This window comes from Emydura macquarii, unplaced genomic scaffold (genome assembly GCF_026122565.2).
Source record: "Emydura macquarii macquarii isolate MOO-44397 ecotype Brisbane River unplaced genomic scaffold, CSIRO-AGI_Emac_v2 contig_2699, whole genome shotgun sequence".
Classification (NCBI taxonomy): domain Eukaryota; kingdom Metazoa; phylum Chordata; order Testudines; family Chelidae; genus Emydura; species Emydura macquarii.
Window position 1 is genome coordinate 4,617,412 of NW_027132836.1, and position 20,888 is coordinate 4,638,299.

The 20,888-nt window shown below is 43.3% G+C and overlaps 2 protein-coding genes across 3 annotated transcripts in view; both read left to right on the forward strand.

Moving 5' to 3' along the window:
• SLC43A2 (solute carrier family 43 member 2) overlaps positions 1-5,978 on the forward strand; it is a 44,888-nt gene extending 38,910 nt beyond the window's left edge. For both annotated transcript variants that reach the window (XM_067566006.1, XM_067566012.1), the window contains one exon: positions 1,135-5,978. In XM_067566006.1, coding sequence (XP_067422107.1) covers positions 1,135-1,296 — 162 coding nt within the window. In that variant the 3' untranslated portion in view covers positions 1,297-5,978. The remainder of the gene's footprint in view (positions 1-1,134) is intronic.
• A 6,074-nt stretch (positions 5,979-12,052) lies between these two features.
• PITPNA (phosphatidylinositol transfer protein alpha) overlaps positions 12,053-20,888 on the forward strand; it is a 39,587-nt gene continuing 30,751 nt past the window's right edge. Inside the window, 3 exon segments of the mRNA XM_067566033.1 lie at positions 12,053-12,058; positions 12,114-12,308; positions 12,310-12,360. Coding sequence (XP_067422134.1) covers positions 12,053-12,058; positions 12,114-12,308; positions 12,310-12,360 — 252 coding nt within the window.

The following is a 20,888-nucleotide window of genomic DNA, read 5'->3' on the forward strand; positions in this document are numbered from 1 at the left end:
ACCCAGCTCTGTTGGTCTGCCATTAGGGCTGTAAGGCTCATGCCCTCCTTGAGGGGTGTGGGGTAAGTGTGAAGAAAGTGGCTCTGCTTCATTAAGACCAAGAATGAGATTTATTTTTCCTTGGGGAGTGCTGCCTGTGGTGGTGGCAGCCCTTCCAGGAGATGCTCCTTTCCTGAGGAGATGGAGGCATTCTAGAGGCTATTCAGCAGTTCTCAAATGTGTTAGGAATTCCATATGCTTTTTGACCTGTCCACCTTGTCTTTGGTTGCCCTAAATGCTGTCAAGAAGTGTTACCAGTTCATGTGCAGGTGTAGTGAGATCATTTGTTAGGTGGGAGTGAGTCCCTCTCTCACTTGTTAATGCAGCTGAACTTCTCTCCAGGGAGCTACAAGCTTTAAAATTAATGCAAGCAGCTAACCCTGAGTTGTGAAGGTCAGGTGCCTGTCTGAGATGGAGCATGTGTGGTCTAGCAAGCCTACCTCAGGCAACTTGCTTTAAAGCCCTGAAACAGAGTTGCTTAGAGGGGGGTCCAGGATAGATTGCATCAGAAGAGTCACACAGCTCTGGAGGTGCAGGAATGAAGAGGAAGCCTGCAAGTAGCCTCATGGGTGAGTAGAGTCAAGCTAGGCAGGGACAAGCTTAATTCCTGGGTATGACATCCAGCTCTTAGGAAAGCCACCACTGCAGATTCTTATGTGCTCCTGTAGTACTAAGCTCAACTGCAGGGCCAGCCATGTTGGCATGGAATAGCCCCAGTCTCAGTTCTGCCTCTTCCCCTTCTTTCAATGAGCATGAGATAGAGAAAATATCCATGCCATAGCGTGGCTGAAAACTGTCACAGCCAAGACTGTGACTGCTCTGCCTTGCCCTTTCTGTATAGCAAGAAATTCTTCAAACATGGCATTGAGTGACCTGCTTTTGCAGCTTTTACTAACAATCTGCATAGAGTGCTATGGGCAACATTGTATGAAAAAATCTCCTATAAGCTGTTGCAGAAGTATTGAGAAAGGCACCTCTCACGTCCAGCATGGATGGGTGAAATAATGGGGGCCTGGGGTTCTCTTTTGGGAAAAAGATGATCCAGTCTCTCTCTCTCTCACTTACCTATTTAATGCTGCTTGTCTGTCCTTGTAGGTGAACGTTGGGCTTCTTGGCGTGAGTATGCTGGGCTTCTGCCTGCCAGCCTATCTGATCTGCTATAAATGCAAGCTAGAAAAAGAGAAGCAGCAGAGAAGTGAAGATGCCAAACTCTTTCTCAAAATCAATGGCACTCCCAACGAGGAAGCCTTTGTTTAAACCAGTGCTTCAAACACAACCTCCTCTTCACAAGTTCTTCTGCCACTTCAGTGGGTCTACCTCTGGCCCAAGTCATGGTCCTTCTCTCCATGCTCTGCCAGCTTCACACAGCATGGTCTGCTGGCTCAGAGTGAAGATTGAGAATGTTTCTCAGACACATGCCAGGAGGAGGCCTCTCTTTCTTTTTCTAAAAGCTGCACAGATCACAAATTGAATGAGCTGAAGTCTGCCCCAACTGATACTGTCTTGGCTGCAAAAGAATGACAATTTATTCACCACTATCAGGCATGGCTACAGGACTGTTGTCTCTTGCTTGATATCTCTGTGCTGTGCACATTGGAAAGGGAACTTCCTGCTGTGTCTTGCAGAAGTAGATTTTCAGTTCATTGCTAAATGCTAATCGCTGATGCTGAACTCAAACTTTTTCTCCATATAATGTAGCGAGATAGCTAGTGAGCAATGGATTCTGCCATATGTGCCAAATGAAGGGTCCAGCTGACTACTCAGCCCCCTCCCCACCCTGGAACTCCTCTACTCCAGCATGTAAACCTCTACCTGGTAAGCTGCCTGCAGTCATGAATCATTCAGCTGGAAATTGGACCTTGGGTGAAGTGCTTTAAGAAGTGTTGCTGTCTTCCCCCCCCTCCTCCTCGTCTCCCTGCTTTGACCATGGGACAGGAGCAGCAGTTGGTAGTTTGGAGATAATCTTTGCGTAAAACTGGAAAGGTCTCTTCAAAACTAGGTCCTACAGCTTAAAACACCTTTGTTTTTAGGTGTTCAGTTTTTGTCTTACTGCTGAAAAGACAGTGCAGAACTGTCCTTGCATATAGCAACTGGATCCTGTGAACATACAGAAGATTGACATGGTGAGACAATTTCACTGAGTCTCAGCAGGACCTCATAGTAGTAGCCTCTTAATATCCTGTGCTCAGATAACAGCCCCATGTGAGAGAAACCTCTGAACTGCTGAACACTAACCTACCTGTAACTACCAAAGCTGCTGCTTGACAGTGCACAGAGCCTCCTATGATGTCTGAACTCTTTCTGGACAGGACAGATGGTGATGACTGATTGTGTAGTTGGGTAGACGTCACAGAACAATAAGTGGACTTGGGGGTACCCCAAGGGGGTCTCAGCTCAGCCATGGAGGGAATACAAAGGGAATTCTTGATCTGCTTCTCTCCTAGTTATGCCTTTCCTAGGCCTTGTCTATGCTGGACTTTTTTCCTTAATCTTCCTGCTATTGCTATCAGTAACTCAGCAGTAGGAACACTAGTGCAGACAGACTGTCCATGTTTCATCTCTATCTGCTCTGAACAGGATTACATATGACAAGTTAAATGCCAATGGGTGGTATGCCCTAGCACTCCTACTGGCTGAGCTGAGCTAGTGATTGTGATACCAGGAAGGTCATGGAAAACCCTGAGCCTGATTTATTGAAAATAGAGTAGTTGTGCTTTCTCAATTTTACAGTGTCTCCAATGCCTGGCACAGGGGAGAGCATTTCTTGAACTTCACCTCTAAGGCAGGAAAAGCACAGGACTCTGCTGTCCCTGTTCTAGTAACTCTAAACTGGGCTTAAACAATGGTGCATCTGACTGCTGTTAGAAGTGACCGTAGAACTGGGGGGGGGGGGGAAGAGTTGTCACAATAAAAGCCAACACCTTTGCTATACAGCACTGAAACATTTAGGTGGGCAGACTACCCACACCCTTTCCATTTAAAAAGGAAGCTCTGCAGGCATTTTAAAGGGCACCACTGAAAAGAGTCTGCTAGAAATTAAGACTCATCATGCTAGTTACAGTGCCAGTGCATAATGATTAAGCAGCCTTGTAGAACAACAGTGCCCTCTGGTGTTACTGTTTTCAAGACAATGGCATTTATTTCAGAGCTGCTTGCTTGGTTTGAATAGACTTCTGCCACTTTGAGTATTTTACACAGTTGTGGGTTTTTACATGTTGCCTTCATCAGTTGCATCCCACTTCAAAAGCGACCTTGTCTTATGCTATCACACTGTATCAATGCAAAAGTTACTTTTATTTTACTCTGACTTCTTACAAGTTTGAGGAGCTTGAAAGATGTTTTACTGCCCTCCTCAGCTTCTCTTCCTTTGTGTCTAGCAAGAGTTAGGGAGCACAGCTCGACTTGGCAATTTAGGCCCTAAGCACTACAGAAAAATCTCAAGTGGAGGACACACCAGCAATAGTTTTAGCTTCCTTATAAGAAGAGTATTTCTGGATAGTTGGCTGTCGATTTTTCCATCTTCTACTGCTATGTGTTGCTAATGCTCTGATATTGCATACCTACTCACTCCAGAACTGTTTATTCAACAAGGAAAGATCAGCTCAGAGACAGAGTCCATGCTTCAATTCAATCAGCTTTGGAGAATGTGGTAAAGACAGACCTAAATTTTCAAAAGTGACTAGTGATTTTTAGATGCCTAGTATGAGAGAGTTTAAAGACTCAGTTTTCAGAATGTTGTGCACCCACCTCTCTAAATCAGGCCTCTTTAAACTATCTCTATCCAAAGTCAGTAGCCGCTTTTGAAAACTGCAGACAGAATTCTTAGTTCCACATGTTACAAATGCAGGCAGTCTGAGAATCGCAATCTACTAGCTGCATAATCTTACAGCTTAACTCATGGAGACCTTTTATAAAAAGGGTCTCAAACTCATTAGAGACGAGCCCCAGATTCCCTGTTTAATCATGGTAAGGGAGTTAGGATATAAATTCAGGGGACATTGTGGGAGGCTTGCACAGAAATCAGAGGACGATACAGCCTTTATGGAGTAAATAAACACCTATTCCTATATTTACATCCTCACTGCAACTTCTAATTCCCACCTGTGAGGGCTTCACTCCAACCCTATTCCATCTGCTAAAATAATCAGCAATGCAATCATTAATGTTGACATGGATGTGTCATTGCTAGGCTTTAGAGCTGCCTTCTATTCACATGAATGGAAGGCAGAAGAATTAATGCCTGAGTCATTGTTTCAGGCTCTCTGCAGCCCCAGGTAGGCTTCCAATTGGTTCATATGTGGAAGGTTACCTCTACCCTGAAATTATGTAGAATCTAGTTATAGGGCTCTCATGACTTAGTTACATGGGCCAGATCTGGTCACAACTATGTTTGATACCCCTGCTTTAGAAGATGCTTTAGAATATTTAATATTGTAAAGTGCTCAGATACCATGGTGATGTGTGGTATAAAGGTGGACATACAAGAAACTAGGTAAAGGTCTAATGGGACAATCAAAATACTCCCACCCCTACAATGGTGAATATAATCCTTTTCTGTATATCATGGAAATAATTCTGCCACAACATTCATACTTAATGTATATCTCAAATTAAACTGCCCATGAATGTTTCCTTAACAGCAGCGTGAGTTTAATAAGGCATATGTCCTCAGTCTGTCCAACAGATGATCCAGAACAAAAACCCCGATCCAGTTGGAATTCAGAGTGAATGAGCTATATCAATTTCATAATCTTCAACTGCTAGAAAAAATGTTTCAGAGTTCAAATGTCTTCTGTGCTTCATTCCAAACTCCATTCATTTCTGATCCAAAAAGATCTTATCAGTGTGTATGTCTCTGTGGTGAAAAAGAACACTGGACACCACAGCTGGTCTGCAAATGCTTGTTGCTATGATGTAGATGCCTCTGTGAGGCTGTTTTTAAGGGGTGCCTATATAAAAGGTGTGCATGCAGTTTGGAGTGACTCCTCATATTTATAGCGGTACTGTTGCCTATGATCTTTTTATTTAGGACTCTGAAAATCAAAAGCTATATGGAAAACAGTTACCGTTGTAGTGTAGCTGTGGCCTTAATGTATAACTGGCTGGCCAGTGGATGCCTGCAGAAAGCAAAGGCAAACTAGGTTAAAATGAAACTCAGCCACAAGTAAACACTTCTTTGCAGTAATTAACTGCCTCCAGCATAGTGAAAGTCTGGCCTCTACTCCCCAGGTCTTTTAGAGGAAAACCTCAAAATAATGCAATTCTAATTAAAACAGCACTGAAGTGTTTTAAAGTAGGAAGCTTCCATTTTGACAAATGGATTAGTTTAGGAGACAAAGGAATACAGGACAAAGCAGATACTATATTTCTAAAGCTATAGCTTTCAATGATACTTTCCTTATGGCAGCTGCCTGTATCCACTTGGATCTGTATTCCTTGAGCCCCAATCGGTGCAAAGTATTATGAATTTATTAATGTACATCACTAGATAAGTAGTCCTGATGAGAAGTGTCAGTAAAACAGCATCTTTCATTGAAAACTTCATAACATTCACTTCTATGGAACTAACTGAAACAGCGAAAGCTTTTTTAGATGCATATTCTTATCTACCATGTCTCTGGGCTCACTTCAGCACCCATTGTCCTACACACCACTCCATCCTTTTCTTACTGCTGCTTCTGTTGTCTTTTTTTTTTTTTCTCCCCACATTCTTGGAACAACTTCCCATCTACCAAGCATACATCCTGTTTACTTCCTCTAAACCCACTCCTTCTCTTCGCCTTGAAGCATTACTCTCCTCCCCAGTGCTGTGTGCATTCCTCCTGTGCCTTTTGTATTTGTCTGAGTTATACTGTATTCCTTGGAGGGTCTCTGTCACATCTTGTTTGTAAAGTGATGTATATTCTTAGAGTACTCTAATAAATATGGTATTAAACTAATCATTATAGTCTGAGGCTGATCCTCATAAAGGTAACAACAAGCCACTTGTCCATCCTGTCTTCCAAGCTAATGAGAAAATGCCAGACTCCAAATGCAAAAAAACCCCAAACCAAAACTAACAGAAAATTAAGGTCAAAACCATGGGGAGGTGGAAGAGGGAATGGGGATAGCCTCCTAAGAGAATCATGTTTAGCAATAATCACACTGAGCTGCTCAAGGTATCATTTTTCAGATCAGACTTAGTTCTGTCCTCCATGTAAGTGAGCTGACAACTTTTGCAAGTGTATGCATTGTTAACCCCAGTACCTTTGCAAAACTCTAGCTCTGGCAATTTTCTGCCCGTATTAACCTGTACCCTATTTAAGTATAGGGGAAGTGTGTGTGGTTTCTCACTGAAGAAATGCCAAATCCTTATTGGGACTAATACCTCCTTGAAGGCAATTGTAAATGTAGTTCTTAGAGTACTTGCTCATGTCCATTCCAAGTAGGTGTGTACACATCACGTGCACAGTCCACTGGAAAGTTTTTTCCCCCTAATGGTACTCATAGGGTTGGCTCTGGAGCTCCCTGTAAATAGTTCAGAAATAGCGTAGGGGTCCATCGCAGATGCCTCTCATCCTGTGGACAGACCAACTGTTTTATGCCTTCTCTCGGACCCTTCTCATCCACAGGGTCTTTGTAAAGATCAGACAAGAAAGGTCTGCAATGATCCTGATAGCCCCTGCTTGGCCTAGTCAGCACTGGTACGCCACACACTACCTCTCAGTGGACACGCCGATCACTCAGGAGCACGACACCTTGAGGCACCCCAATCTCGAGTTGCTGCACCTGATGGCATGGAAGCTTCATGGCTGAACCCCATGGAACAAGCATGCTCAGAGCAGGTTAAAAAATGTTGTCCTTGGTAGTAGGAAACCCTCCATTAGGGCCACTTACCTAGCTAAGTGGAAGAGGTTTTCGGTCTGGACTACTCAAGATATCCAGCTCATGCTAGTGCCAATTCCATTGATTCTGGACTATTTGCTAAATCTGAAACAGACAGATCTATTGGGGCCATCAATTGAGGTCCACCTGGCAGCCATTTCAGCATTCCATCCCTGGGTGGACGGACACTGTCTTCGCTAAACCCTTGGTTGCGCGTTTCCTGAAAGGTTTGGACAGGTTGTACTCTTCTACATGTTCGCCGGTCCCCCAATGGGATCTCAGCCTCACTGTCTCAAGGCTGACAGGAGGGCCCCCCCTTTGAGCCTCTAGTGACCTGTTCACTTCTCTACATATCCTGGAAAGTGGCCTCTTGTAGCCATAACTTCCCCCAGGAGAGTATCTGAGCTCAAAGCGTTTACATCGGAGCCTCCCTATACGACCTTCTTCAAAGATAAGGTGCAGCTTCGCCCTCATCCAGCATTCCTACCAAAGGTGACTTTTCACTTCTATGCGAACCAGGACATATCCCCCTCCCCCAGTTTTCTTCCTGAAACCGCATGCTAATAGTAGAGAGTACAGACTGCATTCTTTGGATGCCTTAGCCTTCTACACTGAGAGAACCAAGCCATTCAGAAGAACGACCCAGCTATTTGTAGCAGTAGCAGACAGAATGAAAGGGCTACCTGTTTCTTCCCAATTAATTTAATCGTGGATCACTTCCTCTATCAAGGCCTGTTATGAGTTGGCAAACATACCTGCCCTGGTGATAATGGCCCATTCCATGAGAGCACAAACGTCCTCTGTAGCATTTCTGGCCCAACTGCTGATCCAGGACATTTGCTGAGTGGCAATATGGTCCTCTGTTCACTCCTTTGTGACCCACTACACTACTGCCCAGCATGCCGGAGATGATGATGATGATGATGCTTTTGGTACAGCAGTACTACAATCAGTGGGACTTTGACTCTGACCCCTCGTCTTATGGTTCAGCTTGGGAGTCACTTACTTGGAATATGGGCAAGCACTCGAAGAAGAAAAGACTGTTATTAACCTTCTGTAACTGTTCTTTGAGGTGTATTGCTCATGTCCATTGCAAGACCCCCCACCTACCCCTCTTTGAGACAGCTGGCAAGAAGGGGCGGAGGGTCGGCAGAGCCCTCTGTAGGGCACCATTAAGGCATGTCTCCACAGGACTCCAGAGTCAATCCTACGGGTACCACTAGGGGAAAACTTTCCAGCAGACTGTGTGCATGCGGCGTGCTCATACCTACTTGGAATGGACATGAGCAACACATCTTGAACAAAAGTTACAGAAAGTCAGTAACAGTCTTTTCACACCTTTACTGATATGTCCTTTAAAAAAAAAAAAAAAAAAAAGTACATGGGTACTTTAAATCAAAATAAACAGTTACTATGTGGGACAATTTTCTGTGACTGGCTTAAAAAAAGCTCTGTACTTAAAAGGCTGTCTACCTTCAGAAACAAAAAGGGCTGAATTTTTAATTTAACATAAGCTTGGCTTCTATCGAAGATATTCTAAATCATAGCTTTATTTCACTGTGCCTGGCTGCATGATGGGGTTGTGGTTTTGGCATAAACGGATGGACTTTGAGAACACACATGCCTTCTCAATACTTTTGTCCCCCCCTGCTGGGGTTCCTGTAGTTTCAAGGGCATTGAATTGGCTGTGCACTTATTACATCCTCAACTTTAATTTTTTTTAATTAAAGTAGTGTTCAGAGTCCTCAGTCACAATAATTATACTGTGGAAATTACCATGGGATATCACGGAGGTCAAAAACTTAACATCTAGTTCATTTTTTAATGTTTACTCACAGATTCCAAGGCCCGACAGGACTATTGTGGTCATCTGGTCTGGCCTCCTGTGAGAGACAGGCCATAGAACCTCCCCAAAATAATTCCTAGAGCATATCTTTAAAAAAACCCAAAAAAACAAAAAAAAACACCCCATTCAATCTTGATTTAAAAAATTGTCAGTGATGGAGAATCCACCACAACCCTTGGTAAGTTGTTTCAACGGTTAGTTACTCTCGCTGTTAAAAAATGTATGTCTTATTTCCAGTATGAATTTGTGTAGCTTCAACTTCCAGCCATTGGATCCTGTTATACCTGTCTCTGCTAGAGTGAAGAGCCCATTATTAAACAGTTGTTCCTCATGTAAATACTTATACCGTAATTAAGTCCTCTCTTAACCTTCTTTTTGTTAAACTACATATATTGAGCTCTTTGAGTATCGCTACTATAAAGCATGTTTTCTGAGCCTTTAAAGCAGTCTTACAGCTCTTTTCTAAACCCTTGCCAATGTATCCACATCCTTCTTGAATTGTGGGCAACAGAACTGGACACTATTCCAGCACTGGTTGCACCAATGCCAAATATATAGCGGTAAAAAGCTCTCAGCTCCCACTCAAGATTTCCATTTATGGATCACATTACCTCTTCTGGCCACACTATATTGGGAGCTCATGTTCAGCTGTTTATCCACCATGACCTCCAAATCTTTTTCAGTCACTGCTTCCCAGGATGGAGTCCCCCATTGTATAAATATAGCCTACATTCTTTGTTCCTAGATGTATTCATTTACATTTAGCTGTATTAAAACACATTAGTACTTTTACTTATGCCCAGTTTACCAACCAATCTAGATTGCTCTGAATCACTGACCTGTCCTCTTCATTATCGCTGCCCTAATTTTTGTGTCTTCTACAAACTATCAGTTTATGATTGTGTGTTCTTCCAGGTCATTGATAAAAATGTTAAATAGTACAGGGACAAGAACTGATCCCTGCTAGACCCCACCTGCTCAATGACTATTTCCCATTTACAATTACATGTCAAGACCTCTGTTAGCCAGTTTTTAATCCACTTAAGGCATGCCATATTTTTATGCCCTTTTTAGTTTTTTAATCAAATGTTGTGCGGAACTAAGTCAAATGTAAAAGACTTCTGTAAGGTATCAACTCTATCACCTTGATCAACCAAATTTATAATCTCACCATGGAAAATAGATCCTGTCAAACTTTTTTTTAAACATGTGTTAATTTGCATTAAGTACTTTACCATCCTTTAATTCTTCACTAATCAACTCCTATATCAGCTGCTTCATTATCTTATCCATTTTCAGTGACAGGACCAATTTCAGGCCAACCGGCCTGTAATTATCTAGGTCATCCCAGATACCCTTTTTAAAAAATGGCACATTAGCTTTCTTCCAGTCTTCCGGAACTTTCCCAGTACTCCAAGACTTATTGAAAATCAACATTAATGGTCCAGCAAGCTCTTTTAAAACTCTTGGATGCAAGTTACATGGACCAGCTGCTAATGCAAAAATGTCTGACATTAGGAGTTTAATATCCTCCAGCGATACTAGTGGAATGCAAAGTGTGCCATCATATGATGAGTGTGTGTTTTTCCTCCAAATACAGAATAGAAATATTTGTTGAAAATTTCTGCCTTTTTCTACACTGATAATTCTACATTTTCATCTAGTAATGGCCCAATATCATTGTCAGGATTCTTTGTTCCTAAAATATTTAAAACAACCCTTCTTCTTGTCCATAACTACTGATCAGATTTTTTTCTTATGTACTGTTGCTTTAAGACATTAAGAATTGTAAAAAATTGATTTATATTCATTACTATCAACCTCTCCTTTCTTCAGTCTTCTTTTTTTTTTTTTTTTTAATGACAGAGAGAGAGCTGCCTTTACTGCCCCTCTAAACCAGGTCAATTTTTCAAACAGCATAGTCTTCTTAGGCATCTAGTAAGGTGTTCTTAAATAAGTCCCTATTATCTTTCATATTCTTTTGATTGATTTTCATGCACACTTGCTGTAGTTAGCTCCTGCACTATGAATAACACTCAGGCTACTTTGTACTCTGAACAGTGTTGCAAAGATATGCCACTGCATTACTTCCAGGAAACTGAACATTTGCACAAACACTGATCATTTGTAACTCAGAAAATATTCCTAAAAAAAAAGGACTTTTACAGACTTGCTGTGAGAGAAGGCAGTTCTCAAAGAACTGTGTAAGTGTGGGACCAGATCCACAAGGGGGGATTTAGGCTTAGCGTTGCAACCTTTAATGTTAAGTGCCCTGCTGCCAAGTGGAATTCACAACCCTGAGTTAACCACTCAGCCTCCTTATATAACGCTGGGGGAAAGTCAGATGCCTAAGATTGGGATTCACAGAAGTGAGCAAGCTGAGCAGTCAGCTGAATAAAATGGTAGGAAATACCTCACAAGGACTTAGGTGCCTAACCGTGGGCCAGAGGGAAGTATCCATCTCTGCTCAGGATTCATACAGGTGAATCCTCTTCTGGAATTCTGCACCTAAGGAAGGTCACCCCTTTCTTGCAAAAATAGAGTGTGAGAGAAGGAAGGGGTGCTCATCCCCGTGCACGCAGTAGCTTAGCAGCTAGGAGAACTCGGAGGTGGAAGACAGGCCCACATCCCCACCCACCCTTTATGATGAGGAGAACTTGAACACAGGTTCCACCAGTGCCTGCACTATAGGGCCAAGGGTGAGTTCTCGCCTGTTAAAGTGGTTTCTCTTGGGTCTAATGCCGATTTCAATATTTATACAGCCCCGGGGTTAGTGCACGGAGCTGGGCGAGCCCCAGTCACCACGCAGCCAGGACTGGCCCTTGGGCCAGCTGAGGAGGGAGGGGAAGGCAGAAGAGGACAGGGGCCTCGCTTGTCAGCAGAGCGGCCCCCTCGGAAAGCTGGGAGATCCCACGGCGAGGAGCAGCCAGGACAGCCGCCTCAGCCCAGGCCCCGGGCGCCAGCCCTGCCCGCGAGATGAACACCGCGTCCCTGGTTTACCTTGGGCGGATTCGGGCCCGAGTCCGGCGTCCTTTGCTATCCTCGTACCCCGGCCTCCGTCAGCGGCCTCCGCGCGCTCCTCTCTGGGCGACGGCGACGCCAGCCAGCGCTCCTCAGGCCCGGCCCGAGCCGGCTGCACGCGCCTGCAGGGCGGCACCGCAGACGAAGGGCGCGCGGCCTCGGCCAATCAGAGCAAAGGACGCCCTCCGCGCGCAGATAGCAGAACCCAGGCACGAGGCGTCATCACACAGTCGCGCTGCGCTGCAGCCCATTGCGCCACTCCTTCCCGCCCGCCCGGCGCACATGCGCGTTGGGTTACTACTCCCCACCAAGCCGACTGGCCCTTTAAGGTTGGCTGCGAGAGGGCGGGGCGCTTCGGAGGCTCTTGACTCGACGCGATGAGAGGCCAGAACGTTTGCGTGGCGCCGTGACGCAGTGGTTGCCGCAGAAACGCTCCGCTCCCCTCCCCCGCGCGGTGCGGTGCGGGTGCGGTGCGGTGCGCAGCAGAGCGGGCGGGAGGTGCCAGGCTGTCACCTTCAGTGCGATCCGGAGCGGGCGGGGAGACGCTGCGGTTGCGGCGGCGGGGCCGCCATGGTGCTAATCAAGGAGTAGTGAGTGCGGGCCGGGGCAGCCGAGCCGAGCCGAGCCGAGCCGGCGCCGCGTTGAAGATGCGCCTCTAGCGCGGGCTGTAGGGCAGGTTCCGGGGGTGGGGAAGCATGGTGCCCGTGGGGCCGGGGTCAGCCTCCCCAGCCCGTCCCCCGTGCCCGGCGGAGCCAGCTGCCCATAAGTCCAGGTGTCTGTTGGTGTTGGGGGCGGAGGCAGGGACAGGGACAGGGACAGGGACAGGGACGGGTGCTGTGCTGTGCTGTGCTGTGCTGTGCTCTGCTCAGCAAGCCGCGGCGGTGCCCCTCCTGAGGCAGCACCTACTTCCCCCGGCCCGGCCCGGCCCGGCCCGGCCGCACAGCAGGGTCCCCGCCTCCTGCAGTGGCTGGTGCCCCAGGCCCGGCCTTTCTGCCGGCCCGCGCTGACACAACCCAGCGGCGGGGCGGGCCCCCTTCTTCTCCCCTTGCTGAGCCTTTTCTCGCCCGCTTGGAGTGGGGTGGGACCCCGCGGGTGGCCTGAGGCGGACGGGGCTCTGCGGGGCGGGGAAGGCTGCTCAGCACCCTGCCGCGCTCTGGGCACTGGCGGGGAAGCTTCAGGGTGCCCCAGTGATGTAACACCTGCGCGATGCTGGCTCCTCAGCCATGGGAGACGCGTGTGTTCATCTGGGGACAGGTCGCGGTAACCGCGTGAGCGCTGCAGCGCTTGGGGAGGGGCACGGTGAAGGTCACACTAAATCTAGTGCAGATGTTGATGTCTTGCTGTGTGGAGACTTGGGTCTGTAGCACTGTAGGCACCTTTGCCCTTTGAGATCTATACTGTAGAGCTGAGGGTGGCTTAAATTAACGAGTGTTGAAGACCATAGGCAGAGGTCCTGCGGCTGTAATATAAACAGCAGAATGAGCTAGACAGCACTGGCCGGTTGAGAGAGAGAGAGAGAAGTTCTCCCTCTCCCTACAGTAACTCTGATTTGAACATTTCTCTCTCCTCAGGAGAACTCCTACCTTTCCAATACTTCTTGGATTGACTCAGGAAACGTTGAATTATTTTTTTCCTTTTGGTCTTGGATATATCAAGCTATTTGTTTATAGTATGTTTTCCCAGTTAGTGCAAAGTTTCCCTCAAGAGCTGATAACCTTTCTGCACCATCTTTAGCTTTTCTTAATTAGAGAGGCTTAAGTGTTCCTGAACTGAGCTGTGATTTCTCACAGTACAGATGACTGTCATTGCTATTTCTCTATTAAAGTGCTATCAGTGAAGTCCGTTCTGTCCAAGACACAAAGGAAGACTTACGGACAGGCCAGTGTACCATCTTGTCCTCTATCCTGTCTCTGATAGTGGCTGCAACTAGATACATGGATTATTTTTCTTATATTTCCTCTGAAGTGTTTGACAGTCAAGGAATAACCTTCTTATAGGGACAGTTTCTTCTTAATCCCCTATCCCCTATCAAAGGTTGGTTTATACTGTTTATACTTTTCTTTTTAATCTGGTAAGTGTGGATATTCTCGTTGGCTCAGCTCCTCAGAACTCAATGGGAGTTAGGTGCTTAAATATCTTTGAGGATCTGGGCAATTATCTATATAAATCACTAATCTGTGTTAGAATCCAGCTAAGGTCTTGACTTCTGTCTTGTGGCAATGAATTCAGCAGACTGCTTATGCATTGTTTTTAAAAAAAGGGCCTTTCAGTTTAATTGAATGCCCCTTCTTTTTGTATCATTAGAGAGGGGAAGTGGAGTGCCCAGTTTACCTTGTTCAGACCATTCGTAGTTTTGTGTGCCTCAATCATATCCACTCTTATTTGTCTGCTGTACAAACCAAACAACCAGTCTTTTCAGTCTCTCCTCATGTGGAACTCTCACTGGACACTAGCTTTTGTTGCCCATCTGTACCACCTGTATTTCTGCTACACCTTTTTTGAGATAGGGTGACAAGTATTGAACATAGCATTCCACGTGACAGTGTATTATTTATTTGTAGAATATTTTTAGTTTTTTTTCCATCCCATTCCTTATATATCCTAACATTTTGGGTATTCTTTTTGACTACTGCTGTTCATTGAACAATGCCCTTTGAGCTGTTCACTGTTATGCTCACAGTCTCTTCTCTGAGTGGCTATAACTAACTTAGACGCTAGTCATATGCATGAATTGTCCAAATTATTCCTTTCACTATATATTACATTGAATTTTCAACACTAAATTCCGTCTATCACCATACTGCCCATTGAGTTATCTTTAAGTACCTCTGATGGTCTTTGAAGTTGCTTTTAGTCTTGACTAAGCTTAATTTGTGTCACAGCAAATTTTTGCCTCACTACTTCCCCCCCATATCTGGATAATAAATATATGTGTGACACTGATCTTGTTATGGAATATTCAGGTACTCTGGTGTCAGCTCTTTGCACTGTTTAAAACTGCCCACTTGCTCTACTTTCTGTTTTTTGTTGCTTAGCCAGTTTCTAATTTATGACAGTACTTTACCTCATGCCTCATACGAGTTTCTTTAATAGCTCTTGAGGGAGTTTGTCAAAGACTTTTTGGAGGGCCAGCTAATCAGTTTTTCATTAGACAGTATTTTGTTAATATGCTCATAGAATTTTAGTTGGTTTGAAAAACCAGTTTTCCTCTTACAGAAGCTGCACTGGCTTATTCCTATTTATGGGCATCTACATGTTTCATAATTCTGCTTAATTGTTTCAGTCAATTTACCTAGTACTGAAGTAAAGCTCATCAGTATTACCTCTAGTACGTATTTTAAAGATGCGTACAACATTTGCTTCCTTCCACCCCTGTGGTATAATAGCTGATTTTAATGAGGTTGCACTGCTAATAAAAATACTCAGTCATTTCATTCTTATAACATTTTCCTGAACTCTTGGGTGTGTACCATCTGGGCCTGATGCCTTGTTCTTTAATTTATGAGTTTGTTGCAGTAGGGTTTTTTTTTTTTTTAATACCTCAGTCTTTAACTACACCTCTTTATTACCTGAAAAATGTAAGTTTGAGCAGATAGCTCCTCGATATTCTTTGTGGTGAAGACTAACGTCAAGAAATCACTTTACTTCTCTACAATGTCCTTTTCTCCTTAATTTTCTCCTTAATTCCCCTTTTCTCCCTGATAAAGCAGCAGATCCACTGACTCTCACAAGCTTTCTGCAACAGAGATATAAGAAATTCTTTTTGGTTCTTCCTATGTCTTTGGCTAATAGCTCTTCGGATTTCCTCTAGTGTGTTCCTTTCTGTTGGTTTCACTGAGATTGGATTTCTGTTTACTGCAGAATACCCGTTTGGCTTGAAAAACTCTTGAACTTTGCCATTCAATTATAGTGTGGTGGGGTTTTTTCCTTCCTGATTCCTTTTTCTGTGTGTGTGTGTGTGGGTGTGTGTGTGTGTGTGTGTGTGTGTGTGTGTGTGTGTGTGTGTGGGTGTGTGTGTGTGTGTGTGTGTGTGTGTGTGTGTGTGTGTGTGTGTGTGTGTGTGTGTGTGTGTGTGTGTGTGTGTGTGTGTGTGTGTGTAGGGGGGTATTATATGCTCTTTGCCTATTTATGGTTGCTCAATCTAAGGATTTTAGCTTAGTTTGTTTTGACTTTTTGGATCTTTTTAACTAGTGTCATCACTTTTTAGACACTCTTTGAGTTTTGTAACTCTGCTAATTTTTGGTACAATGTCTCCCCAAGGATGCTGCACTTAATAATGAACGCAGTATAATTACTTAGTGGCTCAACTGTGGTTACTACTTCAATCAATTCCAGCATGTGACTTAAGACTTAGTCAAGGATAGTCTGTTATGTCCGGAGAAGCAAATTTTTAAGTTATTGGGAAATTTCTTCTCTATATGGCTAGCTGGAGTCATACACTATTACTATTTTATTGGATTTAGTTGCCTCTTTGATGTCTCTCAACTTTGTGCACTCAATATTCTTTTCCTGATCCGAAGGCTTGTGGTATTATCTTGTATTTACGGTATTTATGACTTGTGATTTTTATTCATGTTTTTTTGCTGTACGGGTCTTCTTCGCTCAGATTACTAGATTATTTGGCTCAGATTACTAGATTATTTGGAATATTTTAGATATAAAGCTATTTCTCCACATCTGACCTAATCTGGCTTCCTGTATATACCCAGGTATTAGCATCCCTGGCCATAATTATGTTTTTGGTTTTTTTGGTTATTTCATCATATTTCAGTAATGCTTATTATGTCAGGCTCCTATTCCACTATCAGGCAGTTCTAGTTCATCTGTCTTTGCTTTTGAAGCTTCTTTTGTTGTAGATATTCTGTAGTTTCTGTTTTTGACCTTATCCCTATTTTTATTTAACTCCTTAATTTGGTGCCCTGTTAAATTCTGGAAAATATCTTTGTGTTTTCAACCTGGCCGTGCTTCAGGTCAGTTGTAATTTCTGTTTTATCCTTTACTGAATGCAGTGTTACTTTTATATTAGTCACTACCCAAAAGATCTTACAATCTGAATAGAAAGACCACTCTGAATAGAGACATAGTGCATTGGGAGACCCAGATTATAGTCTGAATTTACAGCACAGCTCTTTCTCTTGAAGCACCTAATGCATAGGTGTGGGTGCTTTTCCTGATGAGAGTTGGTATTGATGGGCATCATGGAAGGAGGAAATGGAATGAGGAGTGGGTGGGCGAGGGAGGGAATTGCAGGTGTAGTCAGCATTTCTGTAGAAATTGTGACCATAGCAAGAAACCTCGAACTCCCTTCAAATTTCCCTTGATTACTGGTCTCTCTCTGCTTTTGCTGGTTATTCTTTGCTTTAGATCCCTTAAGTGTTCTTCCTAGCTCTCTGAGCACAGTTGGAAGCTGGCAAATGTTGAGTTGAATATTTACTAGTGTAGAGAGAATAGCATAACTGATGAGGCAGTGAAGTCTAGTGGATAGAGCTCTGGATTGGGACTCAGAAGACCTGGGTTCTATTCTTATCTGTGTCACCAGACTGCTATGTGACCTTGGAGAAGTCTCTTTAAACACTCCTTGCCTTAGTTTCTCCATCTGTAAAATGGGGATGAAGACACTGACCTCTATTGTAAAGCACTTTGAGATCTACTGATGAAAAATGCTATGTAAGAGCTTATTCTTATTATTTTATTTGTTTATTTAGTTATTGTGATACTTGCTCAGGATCCATTTAGATGGACTATGGGGAAGTAATTGGGAAGATGGCTCTCGGTGATTTCTGTGATAACCCATATGTTTATACAAAGATCACTATTCGGATATTTCACTTATGCTTACAGGTTTGGTCTTAGGCCATTCTGTGAGCTACGTGGGCCATGGAAGGCGGCAAGCACTGGGAAAGACACTGTGGTAGGCTAGAAGGAAACTGGTATATCATGTAACAACCCAAGCTAGCAGAGTTCTAGGGCAACCAGGAACAAGTGTTGCCATGTCTGCAGTGTGAAACGTTTGTGTGTTCTAAGTGGTGCAAGTTACAAGGGCTGCAGTTCATTTCCTGTTTTGTGTTCTCTTGCAGTCGTGTCATTCTGCCTGTGTCTGTGGAGGAGGTAAGTCCTTTTCCTGCTACTTCCTCTTCAAGACTGTGTTTAAACAAAACTATGTTTGATTGACCAGCTCACAAAAGTCAGCAAATGCAAGAAAGAAATGTGTCCATTTTTAGTATCATTGTGAAAGAGTATAATCCAATTATTAAAACTGAGGACTGAGAGTCAGGGCTCTTGGTTTGTGTTCCCAGCTCTTCCACTGACTTGGTTTGTGACTTTAGGCAAATCGTTTAACTTAACCTCAGTTTCCCATCTCTAAAATGAGGCTAATGATGCTTTCCCTCCTCCTGTAAAGTGCTTTCAGATCTATGAATTATAGCTCCTAGAGAAGTTAATAGTAAACTTAGATTTGCCAGATTGTTCTAAATCACAACTTCCTTCTTTGTCTAATATAATTTTTTTATTTTAAGGTGAGGAAGCTTTAATTAAATCTCTGAGGTTCCTCTTAATCAGAGTTTGTCTACAGTAGAAAATTTAATTGTGTTAAAACATGTTAACTAACAATGTTAAACATTCAGTGTAGACAAGGACTGTTATATTTATATTTGTCAGTTTGTTATGATCAATCCTGTTGTCCACGGCCAGCTGTTGTGATTTTTTTTTTTTTTTTTTAAACATAGCAGTACAAGAAATATTTCAGTCAAGTTAGTTTAACTTGATTGAAAACATGCTTAACATCTTTGTAGACACAGTATAACAAATTTCAGATTACAGGCATGTCTACATGGGAAAGTTTTTCCAGTTAAACCTATTTAAGCTGAGGTATGAATTTTAAACTAATAGAGGGTTATAGTGGTATAACTCCTTGGTTGTACGTTCTTATTCTGGAATAACAGTAGCTTGCTTGCTGGTTTAGTTTATGTTGCTTTGGAAGGGGTTTAAATTAGTCCAAAAAAAGCATATTCATTTTGAAATAATTGCGTGTATTGGTTTAAATTCACACCTTAGTTTATACCAGTATAACTTTCCTGTGTGGACAACCCGTAAGCTTCCCACCGAAGGCAAGTCTACACTACAAAATTAAGTTTACATTAAGTTACATTGACGTACAGCCACCACAGTAATTGAATCAGTTTTCTATGTCCATATTGCGCTTCTTGTATTGGTAGTGCACATCTTTGCTAGGAGCGCTTGCACTGATTTAACTGCCAATGGTTGGGCATTGTGGGATGGTTTCTGAAAGGCAGCAAAAGTCTATGTAAGCAATGCAATCTCCACTGAGGCTTTGTCTACACTAGCACTTATGTTGGCAAAACTTTTGTCACTCAGGGATGTGAAAAAACACCCGCCTGGGTGACACATGTTTTGCCAGCATAAGTGTTGTGTGGACAGTGCCATGTCAGTGGGAGACGCTCTCCTGCCATTACTCATTTAAGTGATTTTGTTATGTTGGTGGGTGAGCTCTCTCCCATAGACATAATGTGGCTGCACAAGCACTCTTACAGTGGCACAGCTGTACTGTGCTGCTGTACGTTTTAAGTATAGACTAGCCCTGACATTGCGCCGACCTGACTACATCACAGTAAGCGCTACACCTCTCACGGAGGTGGAGTTAAGTAGGTGTAGTGGGTGAGTTACATCAGTGGGAGCTACATTTTAGTGTAGACGTTTACAGAGTTAGGTCAGTGTAAGCTGCTTTACATCATCCTAACTCTGTAGTGTAGACCAGGCCCTAGACTACAACTTGCTGAGTTCAAATGAGGTATTACATTGTGTCTGTGTAGGTGTTAAGAGGATTTTTAATTATGTTAATCTAAATCGAGTTAAGTTAGGAAGAATCCACACCTCTGAGAGATGTAGCTATACCATCTATCCTCCAGTGTAGACAGTGCTAAATTGATGGAAGAATTTTAGGGAGGTGGATTAACAATGGGAGAACTCTTGTAGTGAGTGTCTACACTGAAGCACCACCGTGGCGCAGCTGTGCCTCTCTAGCTTTTTAAATGTAGACATACCTTAATAGAAAAACACACCTTTTGTCCTTGTAGACAGGACATGTCTCGTTTAGGATTTTAGGTGTGATGTAAGCACAAATGTGTGCTGTTACACCTTAAATCCTAGTCTTAGACAGTGCATTGGAGTTTAACATCATGTTAGTAGACAAGCACTAAGTAGCTCTTGAGTTATTGTCACTCAGGTAAATGCTGAAGATGTGGACTGGCTCTCAGGTATACAGCAGTACAGTATTATGGCTCCATTCACACTGTGAAAATGGCCATTTGCTGATAGTGATTGTCTGAATGGGTCCTTCTGTTTTTCCCTCTCTTTGCCTCCCCCCACAGTGATGTTGAAATTGGCTTAATTGTAGTTGAGAAAAATCCCTTCTCTGAGAACATGATTACACTAGGTCTCAGTCATGCTTCTTAGAATAGTGCTGAGTGTAATTTTGTCCTGCTGTTCTAGCAGTTAAATCACCATCAGCACTAGCTAAAGAGACCCACTGAAACATCCATTGTCGAAAGCACGTTATGCTCCCAGTGTAGATTGGGGACTGTGTGCATGGTGAAATGCAGAAGGTATGTGGTTGATACATGTCTCCCTAAGAGTAGTAGTATGTTGTTGTTGTTTAGTCCTGACATTATGCTCACACAGTTAGACCATCTCTATCCCAAAACATTTGCAGTCTAATAGAGCTAGAGAAGATACTCCTCACTGGGAGGGAATAAGTTGCATTTTAAGCAAATTATTATTGCTATGAACTTGTGATATCTAGGCACCATAGAAGGCTAGAACTCAAGGGCGTTGAATGAAGGTGAATAAAGAAATAAAGCCTTTATGGTTTTGAAAATTCTATCTAATTATTTTCAAATGTATTTTCTAGACCAGACATGTACTTTGCTTTTTCTCCCAAGACCTTAGTAGCCCAGGAAGACTGCAAGTTTGCATGGTGAATTCCCTTTGAATGTGTGTAGTAAACCACATTTCTAAACAAAATAGCTAGGTTACGTTTAAAAAACCAAAACTCCTTGCAATTCCTAAAGCACTGAATCCATATTATATACCAATGGCAGCA